At 47.8% G+C, this 24499-nt stretch overlaps 1 protein-coding gene across 1 annotated transcript in view; it reads left to right on the top strand.

Annotated features, from left to right (window-relative positions):
* The window catches only part of Mapk4 (mitogen-activated protein kinase 4), a 49910-nt gene extending 42489 nt beyond the window's left edge, over nt 1-7421 (top strand). The window contains exons 3-5 of the mRNA XM_027949091.2: nt 223-384; nt 3485-3686; nt 6725-7421. Coding sequence (XP_027804892.2) covers nt 223-384; nt 3485-3686; nt 6725-7421 — 1061 coding nt within the window. The remainder of the gene's footprint in view (nt 1-222; nt 385-3484; nt 3687-6724) is intronic.
* Nucleotides 7422-24499: the final 17078 nt, after the last annotated feature.

Raw genomic sequence — 24499 nt, 5'->3', positions numbered from 1 at the left:
TTCAACCACTTCTTTCTACATTTGACAAAACCAAGATGGCAAACAACCTGCAACAGTCATAGAGGAAGTTAGTGGCAAAGTGAAAACAAGAACCCAGGTGCCCTAACGCCCAGGCCAGTGCCATCCCACTGCCCTGTGTTCTCCCTCCCAGGCCAGCCGGAGCCTCTGCAGGGCTTCTACACACTGCAGCCACATCTAACCATCTGGTATTTGCCTCCCCAGGGGCTCATGAGCTGGAGCAGATGCAGCTCATCCTGGAGACCATCCCTGTGATCCGGGAAGAAGACAAGGACGAGCTGCTCAGGGTGATGCCCGCCTTTGTCAACAGCACCTGGGAGGTGAAGCGGCCCCTGCGCAAGTTACTCCCCGAAGTGAACAGTGAAGGTACCTGCACCTGACCCCAGGCCAGCACCTCAAGGGGCAGAGTACTGGCTTCACCCTGAGGGCTGGGTGTAGACGGGTCTCCCAGAGAGCAGAGCACAGTCCTGGGTATGGGGTCAAGGTTCCCTTGGCAGTGGGCGTTGGCCTTCAATACGGGTTGAGAATCCCTAGTCTGAAAACCCAAAATCCATCGTGTTGGTGCCCCAAAAGTTTCAGATTGTGGAGCATTTCTGATTTCTGATTTTCAAATTAGGGATTTTCAACTGGTAACTTCTATGCAGATATTCCAAAATCTGAACAAATCTGCAATCTGAAGCTCTACTGCTCCAAGCATTTCAGACAAGGGCTGCACATCCTGTTCTTCCAGGTCCAGGGCTACCGCCCCTGGAGCTCAGCCCTAGCTGCCTTCGGGCACTTATTAGTGGCCTCCGTGTTCCACCCTGATTTTGCTTCCTGTTCCCTCTCATCATTCTTGTTTGCCTTCTTGCCTCTCTTCCTGTGTCCCCCTTACCTTTTTCCCATGGAAGGCAGATTGTGGTAAGGAGAACAGGAGGGCCAGACCCAGGTTCAGTCCTCAGTTCTCAAGTGACTGACTGTGTGCTGTGCATTTGAGGCCCCACAGAACTGGGATGAAGCCAAAGATCAGCCTGGCTATACTCTCAGAGACTCACAGGTCTCTGTCTAGGTGACAAGATCCCTCAGCTTCCCAAAAGGCCATCAATGACAGATGCTGGACAAAAGAGACAGGCCCAAGGCCAAACCAAGGGTGCCCAATTTTGAGCTCTATTTAAAACAAGTAAATATACCAAAAGGGACAAAAGTGATAAAGACAGTTGGCATACAGAACAGGTAAAGGGGGTGCTCTGGATGAGGCAAGGGGAGAGGCTCAGGGTCCTATGAGCTTGCCTCTCAACCTCTAGAGGTGCTCCTAGGAATCCTTCCAGAATACCTAGTCTGAGGAGCCCAGCTTGGAATCAGCTGGGCCAGAGGAAGGTGACAGATTGTACACAAGCTTCATTATATAAGAAATGCCTTAAAAACATTGGGGGAGGTTAATTTCAGCTTGGCTTTGCCAAGGACCAAGCTGTCAGTACATGGTATACCAGGCCTCCCTGGGTGGCCACCTGCAGCCAAAGCCAAGACTTCTGCAGGAGGCTCAGGCTTAAAGTGGGGTACATCACTGCTGCACTCCACCCCCTTGGCCCAGGTCATGCTGCCATCGCTTACTGCAGGAGGGGCTGGGAAAGGCAGGCAGAACTTGCTTGTTCAGGGGACCAGTGAAGGCAGAGCTCGGCCCAGGGCTGAAAGTTAAAGGGGACAGATCCAGGTCCCATGGAAGGAAGAATTTTCTACTATCTTGGGATTTCCAGAAGTGTCTGGGCAGCAACTGGAAGATGAGCTGTCAGGGAGAGGGAAGAGAAGAATTTCATCCCAGAGAGTAGAGCAGCCTTGGGGGCCAGCACTTTCCAGCTCCAGGGTTCACTAGTCTTTCTCAGTGAGGATGACAATGGCAATGCTGCTACCAGTGTTTGGAGCTTGAATTCTCTATTGTCTTGTCAAAAGGTCCAGGGCCCCGAGAGAGGGGCCCCAAGAGAGGGGCCAGAGGCCCAAGGAGGGAAAGACATTCCCAGCCCTGCTTCTGGGCCCTGCCCTGCCTAATCCTTCCAGTCCTAAGAATGTATTAGGTGGATCCTATTCCGGGTCTGCAGCCCCAGACCCAGAAGCACCCTCTGAGTACCAGGAAGCGATCAGTTACTGCTGCTTACCTCATCTCTCTGCTGAGGGGTGCACAGTGACTCTCTGTCCTCCTAGGAGGCTAGTCACCTTCTGAATATATTGATTTCCTGAATCATTGATGACTTTTTCTGCAAAGAGATCCAGGGCGGGCATGAGGGCAGGTTAATGGAATGGGCTGAAGCCCACCCTGGATCCCTTGGAGGGACTGACAGCTCAGGCTTTGAGCTTAGCTTCATTTCCCCCTCAGAACAGGAGTGGCCAAGTCATGGTTTAAGCTGATCCTGCAGAGACTCCAGTGCTGAGGAGGACCACAAACCTCTAAAACAGGCCTTGCCCTGAGATGACCCAGGGCAGAGCTCACAGGACAGAGTGGCCACTGCCCCTCTCAGCATGACAGCTGTGCCTATGTGCAGGACTGAACCCCGACACCCCGTGGGCTGGGGCACTCTTGCTACCCTGCCATACCGGTTGGCAAACAACCACTGCACAAGGCCTCTGAGTGTCCTGTTGACAGGTTCCCACAGCCTAGAACTCTCCTTGATCAGCCACAGAAGGGTCATTGCCTGGCCCAGAGGGGAGCTGCAGCCTGGTTGTTCAATATTTTGAACATCAATCAAGCCACATACCTTTGTTCCTCAAACTCCCAGGGGCCAAATATGGTGCAAAGAGCCCTGGCCTTAGAGGAGGCCTTGGCCCTCCTTCCCCTCCACATTCTTCTTTTTTGGGGGGATAGGAGGTGGGGGGTGCTGGGGATTGCACTTAGGGACACTCAACCACTGAGCCACATCCCTAGCCCTATTTTGTATTTTATTTAGAGACAGGGTCTCACTGAGTTGCTGAGCACATCACTTTGCTGAAGACGGCTTTGAACTTGTGATCCTCCTGCATCAGCCTCCCGAGCCACTGGGATTACAAGCGTGTGCCACCGTGCCCGGCACATTCTCCTTTCTTGCTAAGGCTCCCCACTCCCTCTGCCTTCCCCCCCCCCAGCAGCCCTCAGCCCAGAAGAAGTGGGTGTGACTACCCCAGTTTCCCTGCCCCTCGAGGGCCACTTGTGAGGTGTATTCCACACTCTCTCCAGGTGAATCCCAGTGGCACTGAGCCCCTGGTGACCCAGGAGTGACTGCTCAGCAGCATACCTTGTCCTGAATGCTCTCCCACTGCCCCAACCTGTGCTTCCTGGAATCCCCCACAGAGCAACTGCCAGGCCCCCATCCCTGGCTCTGAGAAGCCAGTGCAGGACAGGCTAGCCACCTCATCACTCTGGTTCTCTTCATTCATATACAAAGTCGCCATGCTGAGGGGTCTCCTCCTCAGCTTGGCAGGGGCAATGTGTGACTTTCGTGTCCTGCTTTGCTCCCCACAGCCATCGACTTTCTAGAGAAGATCCTGACCTTTAACCCCATGGATCGCCTAACGGCTGAGATGGGGCTGCAGCACCCTTACATGAGCCCGTACTCCTGTCCTGAGGACGAACCCATATCACAACACCCCTTCCGCATTGAGGATGAGATTGATGACATCGTGCTGATGGCTGCCAATCAGAGTCAGCTCTCCAACTGGGACAGGTAGGTTCCGGGGGCTTCTTGCCCTGTTGTCTAGAGCCACGTTCCCCTGTCCTCTCATTTCTATTTTGTCTCTCATCCTCTGTGACCTTTTCCACTGTCTCCTGAGTTGTCTGGCCCATCATGTGCTTCCCCTGGGCTGCCTGTGTAGGTCAGGGGCTGCTTTTATGCAACACGGCCACCTTGAGCTCCTCAGCACCCTGAGTCTACTGAATGTGCGTTCAGTATGCACAGTGGGCCCTGAGTGAGTACTCGCTGGAGGATCTTACTCCTAGCAGGCTGGGAGTTTACCCTTGAGAAGCCAAAGGGAACAGTATAAGAAGTATACAAAGAAGTACAAGAAGTACACAAGACAACTCAGAATTTACAACTGCAGACGCTTGCTCATGTTTTCTGTCATCTACACTTCCTGAGAGTGCCATTAAAGGAGGCTGCATTGGCCGTAAGGAAGCCTCAGCTCAGAGAGGTTGGGAGTGGTGTTCTGTCACATAGCTAATATGTATGGGGCCTCCCCAGTCTGCCTCCCTGTTAGTGCACTGCAAAGCAATCATAGAACTCTTTCCTACTAAACTGGGCTTGGCCTCAGGATCCTTCAGGAGTATCCCCTGAAGCCACTACCAATGAATCAGTGTTGGGTAGAAGATAACATCTCTAAACAATTTCTGCCTGGGCACATAATGATCTCATAGATCCTTCCCTATTCTGACGTTCTTAGATCAGACAGCCACACACTTGGGCTTCGCCATCTGCTAACTCCAGGAGGCGGGGCCCATAGCTTCTCAGTTTAGAAACAGCAGTGGAGGCTCAACAGCTCGGGATCCGAGGGGACCTAACTGGGAGTCCCGCTGCCATGGGAATGTGACAGCTAGTTATATAAGTGACAGATGAGCAATTCCTCCTTTTTAGTCATTTGACAGATGATGGGTTTCAGAATAAGGAGGCACAGAGGGAGGGCCAGGCCAATGCTGCTATTCTGGGACAGGTCTGCTGGTTTGTTGTTGTTGTCAATTGTTGTTTTCAAGTGTTGCCAGAAAATAAAGATTAATGAAGGTTCTCTCATCTGCCACCCCCAAGCTGGGCCTGCCCTGGACTATGTTCCCTGCAGCCCCTCCCCTCCACTCCACAGAATTTGAGGGCATAAACAGTGGCTTATAAAGGCTCATGCAACTTGTAAGGTGGCTATGGCCAGGGCCAAAGTCAGAGAAAACTGTAGCAGGGATCCTAGGCCACTGTCCATCATCTGACCAACACTAAACTGCATACACCTATGCTCCCAAACTTCCCCGTCACACTTGCATTAAGGAAAAGGATGGCAAAGGTTGTGACAAGTGCCTTGCTCCAGGCCTGCTCCTGTGGGCACTGCTTCACCTCTTGGCTTGCTAGTTTCCTCTCCTATAAAGCAGCGGTGACACTAAGTCTGCAGGGTTGCTGTGAAGACTAGAGATAACGGATGTTTGGTACTTGGTGTGTAGCAGCCAAAGGTCGGGTCTTCGTATGCTCTTCCTTCTAGAGATCTCTGTAATTCCGAGACCACTCAAGGGAGGAGGCAGTTCCAAGGTCTAGGAGTGATTACTGCCCTATGTGTCAGGGGGAGGAGGGCAGTAGTAAGGCCTTCCCATGCCTCTCTAACCACTCTCTGTGAACTGCGGCTGCCTGGCCTGCCCCTTCACACAGTCACCCTTCTTGTCCTTGGCTTATCTAATTGTCCTGTGTGAGCACCAGATGAACTGCTCAGTAAGCAGAGCACCTGACAAAAGGAAGGAGAGCTGACACCTGTCTGCTTGCACATCTGCCCTTCGTTTGCGCTCAGCCATCTGCCTACTCTCCATGGCTGCAGCGCAGTTGGCAGAGGGCAGCATTCTAAGGATCATTTTGGCCTCTCCCAATAGTGTCGTGATCTTTCTGTAGGTCACATCTGCTCTAGTCAATGCACGAGCTGCAGGGCCCCATCCAGATCCACAATGCCAGGGGCTCTCAGCCCTATGGCTTAGACACCCCTGTAAAACTTCAGAAAGTTTTACAAACTTGCTGAAGCAGGACCCCATCTTAGACCTACTGGATCAATGAGGCAGGCCTGATACCTTATTAATTCCCCTATTTGATTCTAATGTGAGCAAAGACTCATTAAGTCTTGCTATTCAAAGTGTGATCTAAGAAGCAGCAGCAACAACAATAGGGTGCCTGTCAGAAATGCAGAATCCCAGGCCCCACCTTGGAGCCATTGAAACAAAGCCTACATTTAAATAAGATCCCCAGGTGATTTGTATGTATATTAAAATTTGAAGATTGCCATTAAAAAATAAAATAAAATTATGGTATTGGCCAGTAAGTGGATGGAAATGGACAATATCATTCTAAGTGAAATAAGCCATACTCAGAAACTCAAAGGTCAAATGTTTTCTCTCATTGGCGGAAGCTAGAGTAAAAGAAAGGAAACGGAGAGGGAAGGATAGGATAATATAAAGAACCAACCAAATAGAAATTAATAAACAAGCCAATGGGATTCAAGTAGAGGAAGGAGAATGGGAGAGGGGAGGAGGGGAGAGAAAAGGGGGGGGGGGAGATCATGAACTGAAATTGATTTCCATGCATGTAAAACCATAAAGCTCTAATAAAAAAGAAAAACTGTGAGGGTCATTATTTAGGAGGATCCGTTAGAAAGTTCCATGAGGACAGGGATTTGATTTGTTTACAGCAGTATCCAGTAATGTCTGGAGCCAGTAAGTGGATGGAAATGGATAATATCATTAAATAAGTCATACTCAGAAACGGCATCTATAGTGGGAGCTCAAGAATATTGGTAGGGCTGTGAATGAATTCAAGGATAAGTTGAACAACCATTCCCCCTAGCTGAGCCCTTCTAGACCCATCTGTACCTGCGCCACCACCTTCCCACCTGGGGAGATGGGAGGGCCCAGCAGGAGGGTCTGGGGGCGGAGCGGATGGAAAGCAGGCTTGCAAATGGCAGGCAGGGATTGGGTTCCCTCCCGGAAGCCATCCCGCCTGGGTGTCCCATCACCGCTTTGTGTGCACCCTTGCAGGTATCCGGTGAGTCTGTCCTCAGATCTGGAGTGGCGGCCCGATCGACGCCAGGACTCCAGCGAGGTGCAGCGCGACCCGCGCGCTGGGTCGGCGCCGCTGGCGGAGGACGTGCAGGTGGACCCGCGCAAGGACTCCCAGAGCAGTTCCGAGCGCTTCCTGGAGCAGTCTCACTCGTCCATGGAGCGCGCCTTCGAGACGGACTACGGGCGTTCCTGCGACTACAAGGTGGGGTCGCCGTCCTACCTGGACAAGCTGCTGTGGCGCGACAACAAGCCGCACCACTACTCGGAGCCCAAACTCATCCTGGACCTGTCACACTGGAAGCAAGCAGCCGGCGCACCCCCGATGGCCGGGGTGGCAGCGGACGCGGTGGCGCACGAGGACGAGCCCGCCAGCCTCTTCCTGGAGATCGCGCAGTGGGTCAAGAGCACGCAGGGCGGCCTGGATCGCGCCAGCCCGCCCCCAGAAGGGCCAGAGCGCCGCCTGTCCTCCTCTCCCCCGGAGAGCCAGACCCCGGTAGACCGAGGCGCCAGCCCTCAGTTTGACCTGGACGTGTTTATCTCCCGCGCCCTGAAGCTCTGCACCAAGCCCGAGGATCTGCCAGACAATAAATTGGGCGATCTCAACGGCGCATGCATCTCTGAGCACCCAGGAGACCTTGTGCAGACGGAGGCCTTCTCCAAAGAAAGGTGGTGAGGCCAGAACGGAAGATCTAGGCCTCAGCCACTGGAGAGGGAGGCCACCCCAGAGAAGCCGGCATGGCAGGAGGCCACCTCCCTGGCACCTCTGCCACCCTTCCCGCCCCTCTCTGCTGCCTTGGAGTCAGCAGAACACATGAAGGATCCGAGGAGCGAGAGGAATGTGTATTTCTTAAACTGCCTTAATAACTAGCCTTTAACCTCTGGGAGAGGGTTGATCAGGAGCCTGGCTGAGAGGGAGGCCTGGTTTTAGAAGTGGTGGAGGCAGGGAAGAAACACCTCTTAGACAGGAGTCTGCAGTCCCTACATGGGTGGTAGGGTGCAGAGGCAGCTTGCAGACTTAGTTTTGAAGCCATCTGGTCCACCTAGCCTCAACCAATAACTGAGGACAACACTTAGGCCCAGAGAAGCAAAATTACTTGCTTAGGACTACAGGCCTCCTCAGTCTTAGGGTGAGCCTTGAATCCCAGTCTCCTGGCCCCCAGGTCAGTGTCTGTCCACAATATCATGTCTTCCTCTTCTGGGGTCACTCTGACTTTTTGGTAAGAAAACTTAGTCCAAGATGTTTCTTCCCAGTCCATCACCATCTGACCCATGCAATGTTCTTTCCTTCAGAACATTGTTTCTTGTATACTGAAATTTGAAACGGAACTAGTTCTTTCTCCTAGTCGCCAAGCATATTTTTTTTTTCTGGCTCTCCAAGTAGTTAAATGTTCTCATCTGCCACCCTGCTGCATTTGCCTCCTCCCTGCATGGTCTGAAATCTTTGTTTCAGACTAGAGCAGTTTGAGGCCTGACTCAGTCACTCTCCCAGGCCTGTGCATCTGCCTCCTCCAGCAGCCCTATGCACTTTCCTGACATGCGCAAAGACACAGCCCTCATTCCCCAATGGATGTCGTACACGGGTGAGTTTGAAGAAAGCAATTCCAAGAATCCCTCCAATCTACCCCACAGTCCCCCACCACCCCTGCCCACATGCACACAGCCCCTCTCCAGCCTACCTCGGGACCAAATGTTCTTGGCACAAATTGCTCCTTTGGAGGAAAGCAGTGAGGTGCCTGCCATAGATCAGAGGGTTTAGGATGGAAGGTTCACATGGGACCTGTTATCCTTCATTAATACCATCTTGATTTTGATCATCCATTTAGCCTTGGCTAAGAGCAAGCCCTGAAGAAGTGCACTGGAGGGCTAGCAACCTTGGAGCAAGGAGCCCAGAAAGGTACGAAGATGTAGAAGGAGGGGTGCCAACTTCAAGGGCCCTCAGGGGTATATATCAGCATGGATGGAGACCCCACAATAAAGAAAGGGACTCAACACTGCCATGCCCTCATACCTCCTCTTAGCCTAAGATGGACCACACAGGCCCTCTACAGAAGTATGTGGTGGGGACAATTACCCCAGTCCGGTCCCTGGAATACTCTTCCATTTGTACCACTGGTGTCCATCTCTTCCCTTCCCCACAATACCCCAAAGATACCTACAGGAAGACTAGTCAGTCTGTAGGGAGAGGATCCCCCAGTGTTGGGCCTGGACTGTGTTCCCCCTCCCTTCACAGCACCTTAAATCTAATCAGCAAACTATGATTTATGAATTAAAACTTGCAACACATTAGAAAATTATATTTAAAAATAAAATTAATCACACTGATGAGTTTTTAAATGGAAAAAATGTAAATATGAAGTATTTAGGTTTTGCTTTTTTTTTTTCTTTTAAGAAAAGGAAATGTACACCTCTCCTCATGTGCCATTTTGTTCTCAGAGGGCGGCTTTACTTTTTGGGAAAAGGAACAAGCTGCTGACCTTGACCAGGAGTTCATATATAATTATTATTACAGAGGAATTCTTATAACTACTCATATTTTAAGAAAATCTGTTAAACATTATTGAACTTGATCAGAATGGGCCAAATAAAGTTTTACTGGAACACAGATTCATCATGTGTGATTACATTCATTTATGTCTTATTTGCCCGGTCTTTGACAGATTCACTTAGGGCCTAGCTAACTTCTCCCTGAATCGTGAAGTTCCGTGTTTTAAAGGGTTGAAGATGGGGGATCTGAGAGAGGAGAATCTACACAAACTGGAAGTGATTCCAGAATCCTAAGGTGATGCATGGCATCCATGCTGTGGGTTTCTAGGCACATCTTGGAGTCAATTCAAACCTTCTGATGAGGGCTGGTCCTTTCCTCTAGGCATAAAAGGTGCAAAAACCATAAGATGTGAGGGAACCAGCTGCCCAGAAACACCTGCCTGAGCCACACCTCACAGGTGCCTAAGATACCACCCATCTGAAGTTGCTCCCTCTATAACACTTATGTCAAAACATTTGCTCTAACTTCATTCATTGTTAATATGTATAGACAATAGAGTTTAAGAATTTTGTTTTTGTTCTTTGTAACTTCCCTGAAAGGCCTTTTGGTTAAAACACTTACTCCTGTTGAAATGCATCTGGGCCAAGAACAGTTTGTTCAAATCCTCTTCAAAGCATCAACTGAGAGTATTCCCACTTTGTCCACTGTTTCAATTTCTGAGTTACCCACAGTTGACTGCAGTCTGAAAATATTACATAAAAAATTCCAGAAATAATTCACTAGTTTAACATTTCACGCCATGATGACATTTCATGAAGTCCTGCTCTGTCCTACCTGGCACAGGAATCATTCCTTTGTCCCATGTATCCACTCTGTATATACTACCCACTCATTAGTCACTTAGTTGTCATCTCAGTTATCAAATCAGCTGTCAATGTATCCAGTGCTTATAAACAGGGCTGGGTACTATCCATAGTTTCAGGTATCCACTGGGGCATCCTGAAAGGCATCCTTCCTTGGATAAAGGGAGACTACTGTAGCAGAGACTCTCTGCTAGTGGATAAGAGTAAAGATAGAGGCCCAGAATTTACTTCTGGAATGTTCATTTTTCAAACATGGAAACTTCCAGGGAAAAATCTCCAAAGGTACAAGAAGGACCTCAGTCTTAAGCTCATCCTGATAAGAGGAAGAAAAGTACAGACATTTCAGATAAAACAAAACAAATGTAATATCACTTTAAACAGTTCTGAAAATCTATTTCTGTATTAAACACCTTAACAAAGCAAGAAAATTTAGAGAACTTTGAACTTGTGATGAGAATCAAAGGAAAGAATATGCCAAGGAGAAAAAATGAGGACTCAAAAGAGGAAATCGTTTTTTTAGCCAGTGAAGTGTGAAGAGAAAAACTGAACCCAGTATCACTATAAAACCCAAGCATTTACCCACTGCTTCATTCTGGTTTTTTAAATATGTAATAATTGGCAGACTGTCATACATTTGTAACATTGTGAAATTTCCTGCCATACGTAGAAATGCCAAACTGTAAAATGATGATGTTTGCCCTGGGTCCTGCATTCATTTGTTTCATTATTCATTTATTCAACCAAGAAATCATTTTGCACCTAACTCCAGATGCCTGAGATATAAAGATGAATAAGATGCAATCCTTCCTTTTAAAGAATTCTTATTTTAATGGGGGAGAGAGACAGAACAAACACTTGCTACCTAACGAACTACATTTTCCAGCATGATGATGGCTGTAGTCACCAAATGCTGGAAAACACAATCTTCTCCGCTGGACACCTGTTCCATTACACGGTGTGCAGTGGAGGGGAAGATGTAAAAAATGTTTTATCGGAATAGGTGGAGCCCTGAGCTGAATTTAAATGGCTGCAGTGTGAATGAATGGAGCTGTGGGAACAATGGCATTGATTTGGCTGGATTTCATTCTTTAGAAATGCTGCGTAGGCAGTGTTATCTACTCCAGCAGAAAGTAATGCTTAAAAAGAATAAAATCTCACCTTGTATCCATAGGATGGTGCAAAGTGCCTAGGCTATCTAGTGGAAATCAGTTGAATTATAACAGTGCAACATTTATTCAATATATAATTACAGTGAGAAAACATTTATATGAAGGATAAATGGCAAGTATTTTTGATATTTTGAATTCCAGGTTTAAATCAGCATAATGGAAAGAACATAGTTCGGGGTCCAAATCATGGCTGTCACTTATTAGCTAGTGAATTTGGGCAAATTATTTTACCTGCATAAGCATCAGGATGTCCTTCTCAAATATGGGGAAATGATGGTGTCTTCTCTATATGATTATAAGGCTTTTGAGGAAATTATTTATAAGGGATAAAGTATGTGCCTACCATAAAACAGACACTCAGAAACTGATAATTATTGTTATTAACACATTTAACACATTAAGCATTTTTGAAATGTCTAGGGTTTAAAAAAAAAAAAAAGGCTCAGAGCAAGGGCAGAGGCCTGGTTGAAGTTTTCTATGGGAGAAAGCTTGAGGCTCAATTTCAGGCTTAGGCTACCAGAATGTAGGAAGTGGGGTGTAGGGCAAAGGGAACTGAGAGACCCACACAGCAAATAGCACCAAAGAGGAAGGACAACAAATGAGGAGGGTGGAAACCCCATCCCCCAAGGAAATATGTCACGGTGGCATCTATACACCACCGATGTTAGGCTTAAAACTTCTCTTGAGAGAATCCCAGGAGAGTCTGTGCACATCAGAGGAGTCAGCAAACTATTCTCCAAGGCAAAGAGCTTAACATTCCTTCACATGTTATGTGAGCCTGTCTTTATTTAAAATTTTGATAGTTTGCTGTTCATGGATTTTGGGCAGTAATTTTTTTAATTTAAAAATACTGCATTAAAATATTTACCTTGATTACTGAGATTATGGGCACCCTTAAATTCTGCATCTAAGATGGGTGCCTCACCCACCTCGACCCTTGTCGTCCCTGGTCTGTGGCTGCTTCCATCCCAGAGGGGCAAAGCTGACTAGCTGCAATGGAGACCTCATGGCTCCCAGGCTGACCTTTTGCAGAAAAAGTTTGCTGATCCCCCGTGTAAGAGGCCACAGGGTCTCCACACCATTGTGAGTGAGCATGTGGCTGGCCTGGTCTTCTCCAGCCACAAGCATTCCTCTTCAGAAATGTCAGATTCTCATGTGTGATTGTCTTATTTCACATCCTACTTTACTTTCCATCTTTAGGGAAATGTCTTCATTTGCTAGTGTGAAGTTACCCTGGCAGCCTGGGAACCTGCCGGAGTACGGCTGCAGCAAAATAACCGGGGGGTGACGAATAACTTGTGTACGTTGATACAGCATGAGTGGGAGCCGTTTATTGCAGGACAGGAGCGGTATTTATACATTCCACACAGCTTAGCTAATTAACATAAACTAGATACAGCAGTCAACCAATCAGGAATCTCCACATTTAATGGCTCGCTTTTGTTACTTCTCAAACCACTCCCTCTGGCATTTTGCCAGGCATCATCCAGACTTGTTTACAGACTCTAACAGGAACCCTCCTGCTTGGGCTGAGCAGAGGTCACTGCTATGGTCAGAAGCCAGGCTTTGAGCTAGGATTGTTAAAACAGGCAAGAGGAAAGGCCAACTTGAAAGTTGAGATTCTCAGGTGAAGCTCCAGGTGGAAGGGGGATGTCAGATGTCCTCACCTGTGTGGTTGAGACCAGGAAACATGCACTTTCTCCATGGAGACCAAATCACTGAGAGGAACTTAACCCAGCTAATACCTTCCCAGGAACTAGTGCTGCCTTCACTTATTCAACAAATATCAATGTGGAGTGTGGGTGGGAAATGACAGGTCATCTAACCCAATCCCCTTGTTTTGTAGATGGGTAGATTAAAACCCAGGGGAGGATGGTAATTTGCCTAAAGCCACATAGTGGCAGAACCAGAACTGGAACCCACATAATCTTTCCAGAACCAAGCTCATCTTATTCACCCTAACAGGGGTACAGATGCTGGGATTTACACTGGAGGAATGAGATCAGCCCAGAACATGGGAACCTGCAAAACACAAAGGTCACAGCCCAGCTACCAGAGGCCACATGCTTTATGCTTTATTTGCATCTGCCTGGAAACTGGAGCCGAGGGCCTCCGGCTGCCTGAAGCCCTAGGGCTGACCTTAGAAATGGTATTCTGCCCCTCCTGATATCTTGTGCCTAGCTTGGGGCCTGGCTATGTAGTCAGAAAAGAAAGCGTTAGTTTGATTTCCTTCAGGAACAAATCATAAGATAAGGATTGGAGGGCAGGAGGCAGGGTTTGGGGAAACAATGAAAGGGCAGTGGAGAAGCAATGAGGAGAAGAAGCCATGGGCAACAGTCATGGCCTCCTGACCAGGACACCAGGAGAAAGTGGGCCATACGCCTCAGGGTTTCCCTAATGCAGCCAGGCCTTGGTGGACAAAACGCTCCCCTGGGGTAGTGCCTGCCCCAATAATCCAACTCTAGAATCAGCACTCCTGGCTTGGCCCCTGTTGATGTGAGCTGGTGTCAAACCAAGGGGTCTTTGTATCAAATCCTGCTAGCAGACCTCTGGCTTAAGTGAAAGAGCTGTGTGTTCTTGCTGGACTTTAGGGCCATTTTGATTCTTAAGATATGAGTTTTGCCTCATGAAATTACATCAAGAACTTCACTAAGACCACTGGAAACCCTTCCAGATTTTGACACTCGAGATCTTGGCGTTCAAGTTATTTAGTGTCCACTGTTGTCTCTCTTACTCTGCACATTCCCAACTACCTGGTGTGTGAACACTCCTGCACCTCTAAGTCTTTTAGCATACATGGGGGTTCTGAATACAATCTGTGGTCAGGAAGCCAAACACAACCCACTAGGGTAGGACATAAGTCTCAACCTGTGGCATAAGTCTCAACCTGTGACATAAGTCTCCTTGAAGTTTGGCTTATTATTAAAATATAATAACAAAAAAGCTAAACTCTGGGCCCCAAGCCATTTCATTTGCAGAGATTAGCCGTTTCCACTCTACAACCAAGAAGAACCATCTCGACACTGAAAGGTCTCAAAGTCCCTGCAGAAGGCTTATTTATATTGTCCCTTGGGCCAGCTCAGGCTTCATTGACAGATATGAAGCAAGAAGCTCTGTTGTGGGAAAGAGGGAGCATAGGAATGATATGAGTTTATGGCTAAGAGTAAAACCTCATTTTCAACAATTTTCTATGCTCTGCCTCCCAGGCTGCTAACAGGTAGACAACAAGGTCTTCTCTGCTTTACTTCACAAGCTCAATTCCAAATAGAGTTCTGAATGACTGAGAAATTCAGAAACAAGGATGCTGGGGTCCAGGCTGTGGGTTCCTCCCCTCCATTGATGTTGTCCTGAAATGTGGATGTGGGGGTTCCAATGGCCCTAGTCCAAAGTCTATTTCCAGGCCTGTCATTCTTGATTTCTTGCCATTGACAGTCCCTAAGTTACCTCTCTGCTGCTGCTCCCCAGCACAGTACTTTAGCTGAGTGACCTTGTAGGGGTCCCTGAAACCACCCTTGGGCTTAATGATTTGCTGTAAGGATTCCCAGGACTCAAAAGAGCTGGAATTAACTCGTTGTAGTTTATTAGAGTGAGCAGATGCAGGATCTGCACAGAGAAAGGGCACATGGGGGTGTCCAGGAGAAACCAGCTGTGAGCTTCTGGGTGATCCTTCCCAGGGCAGTCCCACAAGGATGGCTTAACTCTCCAGTTAATACTGCAGGACGACACGTGAAGTGTGTACCAGGGAATCTCACCTGCAGTAAAAAATCCTGCAGCTCAGGATTTTTAGGGAGCTGACCAGTCACATAGCCACACGGTGCCAACTGGACAGGCCTGAACTGTCATATGACGGGTCTTCATATGCCCCCTCCTAGGAATTCAAATGGATGCTTCCTGGCCCAGCGCCTCAGGCATGCCCAGTGGGCAGAGGTTATCCCCCAGGAGCCAGGAAGGAGCAGCCTTCCTAAACCTAGGCCTCCCATAAGAAGTGCAGGGTTTTAACAACCAGTGCCTGCTGAGTTAACCCTTTGCTGCACAGTGCCAACAAATATATTTGTGCCTCCTGCAATTCCAAAGTCTTACGAGAGTTTTGTCTTATGTGAACATTACAGCAAAGGTGTCATTTATAATGGAGATCCTATTTGGTTCTATGTGCCTATATACTTTTAAACATGTGTTGCATTATTAAAATATCATAATATAAAAGCATGCAGGCAGAGGCAGAAAAGGTATAGCACCTGAGATTCCTTTTCTTATTAAACAGTGGTCTGCTTATGAAAGTTGAACCTGTCAACAAATTTGCAAGCCAGCTGCTGCTGCATCTGTCAGCATGGTTATTTCCACCGAGGCCACTGCGCCACATGCATGATGAAGTGCTTTGGAACACAAGCGTTCCAGCTGCCCCAGAGCTGCTGGGGCTCAGAGCTAAAGGCTTCAGAGTTCTGAGGCTGAGGGGTGGCCCTGGCTGCACAGCTGCCTGAGGGACAGACACATGAAGAAGAGGCAAGGTCAGGGGTGAAGATGTCACCAGCCAGGCTGAGCCATATCCCAGCTCTAACTCTCAGAAGATGTCAGGCTTGTAGAGCCAGAGTCCTGGGGGCTCTGGAGTAGGGAGAAAGACGGAGGTCAGACTCCCAACAACACACCGTTCCAGGTGTGTTTAGAGGCTAACTGGATGTGTAACTTGGCTGGACCACACGGTGCCCAGACATTTGGTCGAACCTTATTCTGAATGTTTCGGTGAGAGTGTTTGGATGTAATTAATGTTTCAATCGGTGAGCTTTTAGTCAAGCAGATTGCCCTCGATAATGTAGGTGGGCCACATCGAATCAGTTGTAGGCCCCACAAGTATGACCTCTCCCAAGCATAAAGGGATTTTGACAGCAGGTGGTCTCCCCACTTCAACTGCAGCCTTGAGTCTTCCCTGGGTCCCCTGCCTGCTGGTCTTTGGACTTGCCACCCCCCCATAATTCCTCAAATTTCTTTCTCTACACACACACACATACACACACACACACACACCCTTATACCTACCTTATTAATTATTGATGGTGCTTTTCTGGAGAACCCTGTCTAGGGCAGAGGGCCAGGGCTTTACATGTGCCATCCCATTTTAACCCCAGAACAACTGGGGAGGTTGGTGTTATTATGCTCATTTTATGAATGAGGAAACTGAGGCACAGAGAAGTTAAATAATTTAGCTAACATCAACAGACACAGCATTCAGGGCAAGGACAGACTGGCCTGGAATTCAGCTCCAAGACTTTCTACTACCTGTGTGACCTGGACAAGCTGTTCGACTTTTCTGTGCCTCAGTTTCCTCATCTGTAAAACAGGGTAATGATAGTTTTGCCTCTACTGGTGCCATTATGAGGATTAAATAGGGTAAAAGGCACTTAGACCAGCACAATATTTGGTCTGGAGAAAACATTATAAGAGAGTTTGAAAGATAATTAAAATATACAAGAGTATGCCAATTATAAATGATGAGTCCAGAATTTGACCCTAATAATACTTTACTATTATACACTCTCTGATATTTTTCATGTTACATCAAACAATGTGAAAAACAAAAATCAACAACCAACCCACCAGTTTATGGAGTATTTGCCCAGCCCCAGCCCCAGCCTCGTTCCCTGAAAGGTCAGTACCCCCTGCCCCAAGCCCAGGTCTGTGCTATGGTGACCATTCTTACTCCTCTTCCACCCCACCAGAGTCACGGGACCAGGGTGCCTTTCGGGGGGAGTCTCCTTCTCTCTCCTGTGAATGCAGATTGGAGGTGTAGAGATGCAGGCTGGTGGGCTTTGCTACGGCTGGAATGGAGGACAAGAGCCTAGGAAGTGTTCAGATAAGAGCTACACTCAGCCCCACCCAGGGAGGGCAGCAAGTGCCAGGTGCCTGTGGTGGGGCCTCCTGGGGCTAAGGTCCTGCCTGGAGCTGACCCTCCCTGGGCAGGGCAGACAGTCCCTTTGGCTTGGTGCACAAAGAATGGCCTTTCAATACCGCTGGAGCCCGATGGTCTCCCTGGGAAGAAATACACAGGGACCAAAGACAGGAGGCTGCTGATATAATGAAACCTCCATCAAAGTCCTTGATCAGCTAGCAAAGGTCCCCTGACCATGGAGAGGAGAAGAGCCACAGCTGTTCTTACCAACTGGATCTCATTAAATTAACTATATCGCCACTGGACAACTCCTTCAGTGCCTTCAGAGAGTTTTAATAAAACAGGAATATGAAAGCAAAAAAGGTCATCTAATGAGTCCAACCCTTCACCCTAGAGATAAGGTTACAGGGTCATCAGGAGGCTAAATGACCGGGGCAAGGTCACACAGCAAGCTGGTGGCTCCTGGCTCATAATCTTGTGCTCTTCCTTCTGTAGCATGATGCTTCATCCTGGGGATAGGGATATTCACTGTGGATGGCTATTCAAAAGAGCATTTCTGTACCCTTCTTTCTTCTCTCTCTCTTTCCCTAGAAGCTGAAATATTCGCTTTCACAGCTTTCCTGGGATCAATTCACAGCAGGTAGCCTAGTTCAGTAAAATATAAAGGGTGTTTTCTGAGAAACTTAACACTCAAGTTAAAAGAGCCTCATCAAGGGGCTGGGGTTTTGTGACTCAGTGGTGGAGCACTCGCTTGGCCTTTAGTGCGATCCTCAGCACCACATAAAAATAAATAAATTAAATAAAGTTATTGCGTCCAACTAAACCTAAAAAATTTTTTTTGTTTTAAAAGCCTCATCAGAAGAAAACTTTTTACCCTCCAACTTTTAGACAAATGCAATGTTGGAACTGCAGCAACCATTTTGAGATCATGAGGCAAGGAGCCAAAGAATGAAAAAACAGACTAAGGAAGTAAAAAAGAAACAGCAGGAGTCCATGGTGACATCATTAAGCTGCTAAGCCAGTCCTAGAACTGCCTACATTCACACTTTAGTTAAGAAAGCAACAACTTTTCTTATGATAAAGCCAGTCTTCAGTTTTCTTTCACATGTAGCTGAAAGCAGCCCAGTGAATAGAGGGCTTTTTTTTTAGGTCCCTGATCCCTCTTCTGTCTTGATGCTTCATTGCTGGGAGCCATCTGTGAGCTGTGTGTGAACCAAATTGACATGGAAGCCAATGGGTAGGAAAATCTGGTATCTGGGAACTCCCAGAGGCAACCTTGCTGGTTTGACACTGCCCAATACATGTGACTTCCTACCTAGCTCTAAGTTTAGCACAGCGCCAGAGATGGGGTGACCCACTGGAACCACATGGCCTCTTGGAAATGGGCGTGGCTTGGCAAGATGCCAATCAACCTGTTTGCTGCAAGACCCCTGCCACACCAAGAAGCAAGACTCCTCCTGCTGAAACCTTATCCCTTAAATAAAGAACTGAGCCATTTTTTAGTTGTTGAGTTCAGCTCCTAACAGGACTAGAAAACCTATCAGGCGCTCCGCCTCCTTTAAATCTTTGTTCTGGCTCTGTCTTTTATTTCTTCCTAATTATTTCTGACTTTCGTTTTCTCAGGTGGCTCACACCTTCTGAGCAGAAAACTGCCCTGGCAGGGTGCTGGCCTCCCTGCAGTACTTCATACCTGCCATTGTGGCAGCCTGGGCTCCCTGAAGCTTGGAAGGCTCCTGGTGCATCTCGCTGTCCTGTTTTCTGACACCTGCTATTGATGAACTTAGCTGCCTGCTTGTGACCCCAGGGGCATATTCCTGCCCAGCATTATTCCTTTCAGTGCAAAGCAGCTAACTTTTCTAAAACACACGAGCAAAAGTTTCAAACCACTGTCTGTGCTCTGGTAGATTCTATCCACAGCCATACGGTGCCTCTCACCCCCTCCTGCCACTCAGAGAAACCTCCTGGCTCTGCATCTTGTGTCTGTAACTTAGAATTCTCTAACCATCCCATCTCTCCAGCTTGTTTGGTGAGATGTTTACTGGACACTTATCCCCTCTGGGGAAAAAAAAAACCTAATTTCTCCATTTTCAGGTCCTCCTCCTTGGCTTTACCATCCACTGGATCCCCCATCTTTGCATTTGCAGGGAGATGATAAATATCTATCCAGATATTTATCCTCGTGGTTTCCAGTCATGTTACATAAGAGCTCAGGACAGCTTAGGTGGAAGAGGAGAACCTGGGGTACCACTGCTGTCTGTTCCTCCTGCCCTAAGCCAGCCGGCTCCCTGCAGGGCAGTCACCACTGAGAACAAGATGCACAAGGTGATGACTTGGAGGCCGTCCTCTACCTGTTCACAGCCTGCCTGCCCTGCCTCTCTGAAATGCTGCTTGGTGAAAGTTCCCAATCTGCACCACCCTCCAAAGCCACCTGTGTCTGCTGAGCGCTTGAAATGTGACCTGCCTGGATGGAGATGTGTTAATTAGGGAAGGCAAAAACTTCTCCTCTGCTCTCTCCTCCTCTACTCTCTCTCGGGAGAGAGCAGAGAGTTGTTCTTCTCTAACTAATCTGCCATTTCTCAAAATTGTCTCTATGCCAAAGCAGCATATTTGGGGGTGGCATATTCTGATCCCCTTCTTCTATAAATGTAAAATACACATCAGATTTCCAAGACTCAGCACCCCACCAGGAATGTAAGCTATCTCATTCACAACGTTTTTATACTGGTTACATGTTGGAATGACAATATTTTTTTTATTGGTAATGAATGACAATATTTTTGATATCTGGTATTAAGTAAAACATAGTAACACTAATGTCACCTGTTTCTTTTTAACGTGGTGGGCTAAAACAAAAATTCCAAATTGCACCTGCGGCTGGCATTGTAGTGCTGTTGGCATTGTAGTGCTGTTGGAGAGCACGACTCTGGAATGCTATGGGCTGCCTGCAGTCTAGATCCTTCTACAGCAGTAGCTCACCTCAGCGGTGAACTAGTTCCTCTTCTGGAACTAACACTGTGGTTCGCATAGTTGAACCAGGTCCCTGGTAACCTCGTGGGGCAGATCCTTTTCAAATAAATCGTAAGAGTATGGCCCCTTGTCTTAAAAATTATTTGCAAACTCATTTAAATAGCCTTAAAAAAAAAGTGATGGGACCAGCTCAGTGGTGCACACTGGCAATTCTGAAAGCTACAGCAGAAGGACTGCAAGTTCAAGGCCAGCCTGGGCAACTTAGTGAGACCCTGTCTCAAAATGTAAAATAAAAAGGACTGGCAACGTGGTAAAGCACCCCTGGATTCAATACCCAGTGCCACAAAAAAATAAAAAAATAAATAAAAATTTAAAGAGTGGTGTGTATTAGACAGATAACAGCAGTGCCTCTCACAACTGAGGGCAAGAAGCTGGGGCTCCTGAGAAGCCATCATCCTTATGCCTTTGGGAAGCCAGGAGCCACGACTTCTCTCCATGTCCCTGTGCAGAGGGGCCTATTGTCTCATCTCTGGATCCAACTGCTTTCTGAACCTGAACGTCCTTCTTTCTGCTTCATCCAAGTTTAGGAAAATCAATCTCTGAAGTCACCAGAACAGAGAGGAGAATCAAGATGACCCGCTTACCAGATTACAGGTAATTGATCTCCAGTGCGCCAGACGTTGCATTTCACATTTGATTCTCTGGCTCGAGGCTGTGATTTATTTATTAGACTTGCCGATGAGATCAGTCCGCCTTGTGCATGCAAAGGAAATTTCAGCCTGATTCTATAACTGGTAGGAGCAGCTGCCAAGTATGTCCCTGATTCAATAGGTGGGTGTTTTGCGGGGGATGCGGTTCATGCTCACAGAACTGTTCTCCTGACTTGCAAAAAAGGTCAAAAGACGTGGAACAAACCTGTAGTGATTCATGATTATGAAGATCAGCAGAGACAGAGGATTGTGGATATAAAACTCCAATCCTTAAAAACCTTAGGGACTTGGTTAGGCAGCCAAGGTGTTGGGGTAAACACTAATCAGTTCCTAGGCAAGCTTGCAGCATGTAAGGCAGTCTCTAAAGAATGTGGTGAGGAGGGAGATTGGGGGTGGAGGTGGGGGTGGGGGGGAGCTGGCCACTTCTCTTATCTCCAATCTTTAGGAGAGGGTATAAACAGTGACCTTGGTTGCAAAGTAAAGAAATGGACTCATAAAACATCTAAAGAAAGCCACCTGCTCAGAGGACATGCAACCCATCCTCTGTGCTCCCCTGCTTGTAGGCACCATGTGGCCCTTCAGTATAAGGAGCAAATAATAAAATGTCCACAGCATCTCCACTGAGTCCTCCAAGTTCTTTCTTTGGGATTAGAAAATAATATGCTTGGGGTCTTTGTAGCCCTGGGGTTGAACAATTGGTGTAGTCAATGGATCCCAGAGAGAAACTTGTCAGATGGACTCTGGAGTTGGGAAAGAATATAGAGTCTGCAGGGGACATCCCAGGCTGGCCACATGCCATATGGTTGGAAATAGTTTCCCTAGGGGAGGGGCAGGGACCATCACATGAGCATGGGGCCACCTTGAAATGCAAAGAGCGGGGGCTGCAAGTGTTGGAAGCGAAAGGAATCCAAAGTAGCCTCAGGGAAGCCAACAGGATGTCACCGCAGTGGTGGAGAGGCTGTCAGCTCCATAGAGTTGGCAAGCAGTGGTGGAGAGGCTGTCAGCTCCATAGAGTTGGCAAGAGTTAAAACTAGAAAGAGAGGGGCTGGAGATGTGGCTCAAGCGGTAGTGCGCTCGCCTGGCATGCGTGCGGCCCAGGTTCGATCCTCAGCACCACATACAAAGATGTTGTGTCCGCCAAGAACTAAAAAATAAATAAATAAATAAATAAAAACTAGAAAGAGAGGCCTGCTGAACGCGGGCTGACAGCACTAATGTGCTGTTTAACTTGCAGCTGAGTGTCTGCAGGTCATGGCATGCCATTAGGCTAAACTGAGGGGACATCATCAGAGCCTATATTAAGGTGTGCAGACCGCGGCCCTCTCGGGGAGTCCACTAGTTTCGGTGATTAGCAGTCAAGGTGAGGATGAAGATATAATAGAAGTTAGACTCTACACCTGTAATAGATCAAAAGTTAAAGATCCAGCAGGAGCCCCCTGAGGGGACACATCCAGATCTGCTCCCCGCTCCAGAGAGATATTTACATACCACACTGAGACCATATACCCTGCAAAGTCAGTGGAACTGAGGTCCAAGTTCAGACAGAGAGAAAGTGTAGCAGCATGGTGGCTCCTCTGGTAAGACACTGGAGCAGATGGGATAAGATGGACCGGTATGGAATTTTCTGAAGTGGCTTCAGTAACTGTGGACCCTGCTTTACATCAGCAGCTTTACACCAGAGCCACTGATCAAAGTGTGAGGTCATTACCAGCTTGGTTGCCTCTTGCTACTCACAGTATGTAGCCAAATCATGAGATGTTCCAATGCTCAGAGGCCTTTGGGACCCCATGGAAAAATTACAGAGCAAATCGCGGGAACTGGGAATGAAACATGCTGCGTATATATATCCTTTCCCGGGACGGGACAGTATGACTTTTACTTCCAGGATGAGGGGTACAGTATAACACACAGCCCCTCCTTTTATTTATGGTATCCAGATATCAATACTATTCTCATTAGTAGACCAGCCCCCACCCCACCCCCCCCCCGACAAGCAATGCAGCTGATAGCAGATCTAGAGGAGTCCGAAAGATTTCGACAGAAAATGGGAGTCTGGAAAACCCAGCCCAAACTGGAAGAACCTCACCAAGTCTCTTGTACACAGATGTGGGTGAGCTTAACAGCAGCAGGAATGGACAAAAGGAAATAGATAAACAACCTAAGGTCACCCTGGTACAGTTATGGAAGCGATGGCCAAAGGACAAGAGGTTTCAGCCATTACTTCTCAGTAAAGAAGCAAAAGGAGAGACTGTCAGGAAGGTAAGCATGGACTCTTCCAGAAAGAGAGACAAGTCTCTTATTAGATGTAATGAAAGCAGGGACCACAGCTCCCCTCAAGAGTCTTTGAGCCCTTGGGTATGGGATGACTAGGGGAGAAGCCAGGGTCCAGGGATCGGAGCCATGCCTCTGGACCACAGGCCACGTATAGAAGTGACAATACATTGATCTTCAAAAAATATTCCTTGGTGGACATGGGAACTGAGCATGCACTGATATGTGCTAATCCTGTCAAATCCTCAGGCAGGTTAGCTGCTTTTGATAGATGTGGGGGTGGAGGACAGTGAGAGCTTAAGTCATAACATTGACTGTGGCTTGAACACCTGCCACCTACCCCCTACTGGTGTTCATAGTCCCCATTCCTGAATACATAATAAGTGTTGCTGTCTTGTGGGGTAAATGCCTACAAATGACCATAGGGGAGTTCCATTTTCACTGTGGGGAGATTAAGCATGTGCCAAAATTAAACCATGTGAAGCCAAAATTAAAGAGGGCATGGAAAACACTCCCTTGTTTTGCCTGCACCCTGTCAAATCATTGCCACCAAACAATATTGAGTCCCCAGTGGCCATCAAGAGATAACAGAGACCATATGTCAACTGCTAAAGTATACACTTCACCCAACTCAGTCCTTTTAACTCCTCTGCGTGGCCAGTGAGAAAGCCAGACTTAACTTGATGTGTGACACTGGATCTTAGAGAATTAAATAAGGTGAACCCTCCACTTTATGCAGCTATTCCTAACATAGCCACCATGCTGGAAGAACCTGGCTGTCCACTGGGAACACATCTTTGTGTACTAGATCTTGCTAATGCCTTCCTTATCCTAAAGTCTCTGAGAGTCAAGCCCCGTTGGCCTCCATGGGGAAAGGCCAAGAGTGGATGTTTATGTCGTTATTCTCAAGGATATCTCCCTTGCCCCATCTTGGGTCAGCTATGGTAAAAAAAAATCCTGGTGCTGACCTCTGCTAGTAAAAATGTTCAAATAATGATCACATCAGATTCTCTTTCCTTTCTCACGTAGGCTACCCACTGCTCTTGACTCCTCTGCAAGGGGGAGGACTGGAAGACAGTGCAGGGCTCTGGCTTATCTGTGAAATTCTTGGGTGTCGTCTGTTGGGTAAGACAAAGGTTGTACCTCAGGCTGTGACAGTCAGTGCAGGTGTTTCACTTCCCAGCACAGACAGACACATACAAAATTTGTGGATCCACTGGGTTGTTGGAGGGCTTTCATCTATCGTCTGGCTCAGTTGTTAAAACCCCCGTACAACTCGTGTTGGAGGGGCACAGTATGGGGCTAGACTGGGGCACATACAGAGGCATTTAATCAAGCACAGGCCCTGGGGATAGGAGGCACCTCAAATCCTGCTGAGCTTACTGTCCATGTCACTCCAGACAAT

The sequence above is a fragment of the Marmota flaviventris genome, chromosome 16, assembly GCF_047511675.1.
Source record: "Marmota flaviventris isolate mMarFla1 chromosome 16, mMarFla1.hap1, whole genome shotgun sequence".
Taxonomy (NCBI): Eukaryota; Metazoa; Chordata; class Mammalia; order Rodentia; family Sciuridae; genus Marmota; species Marmota flaviventris.
This window is presented reverse-complemented; position numbering and strand designations above follow the sequence as displayed.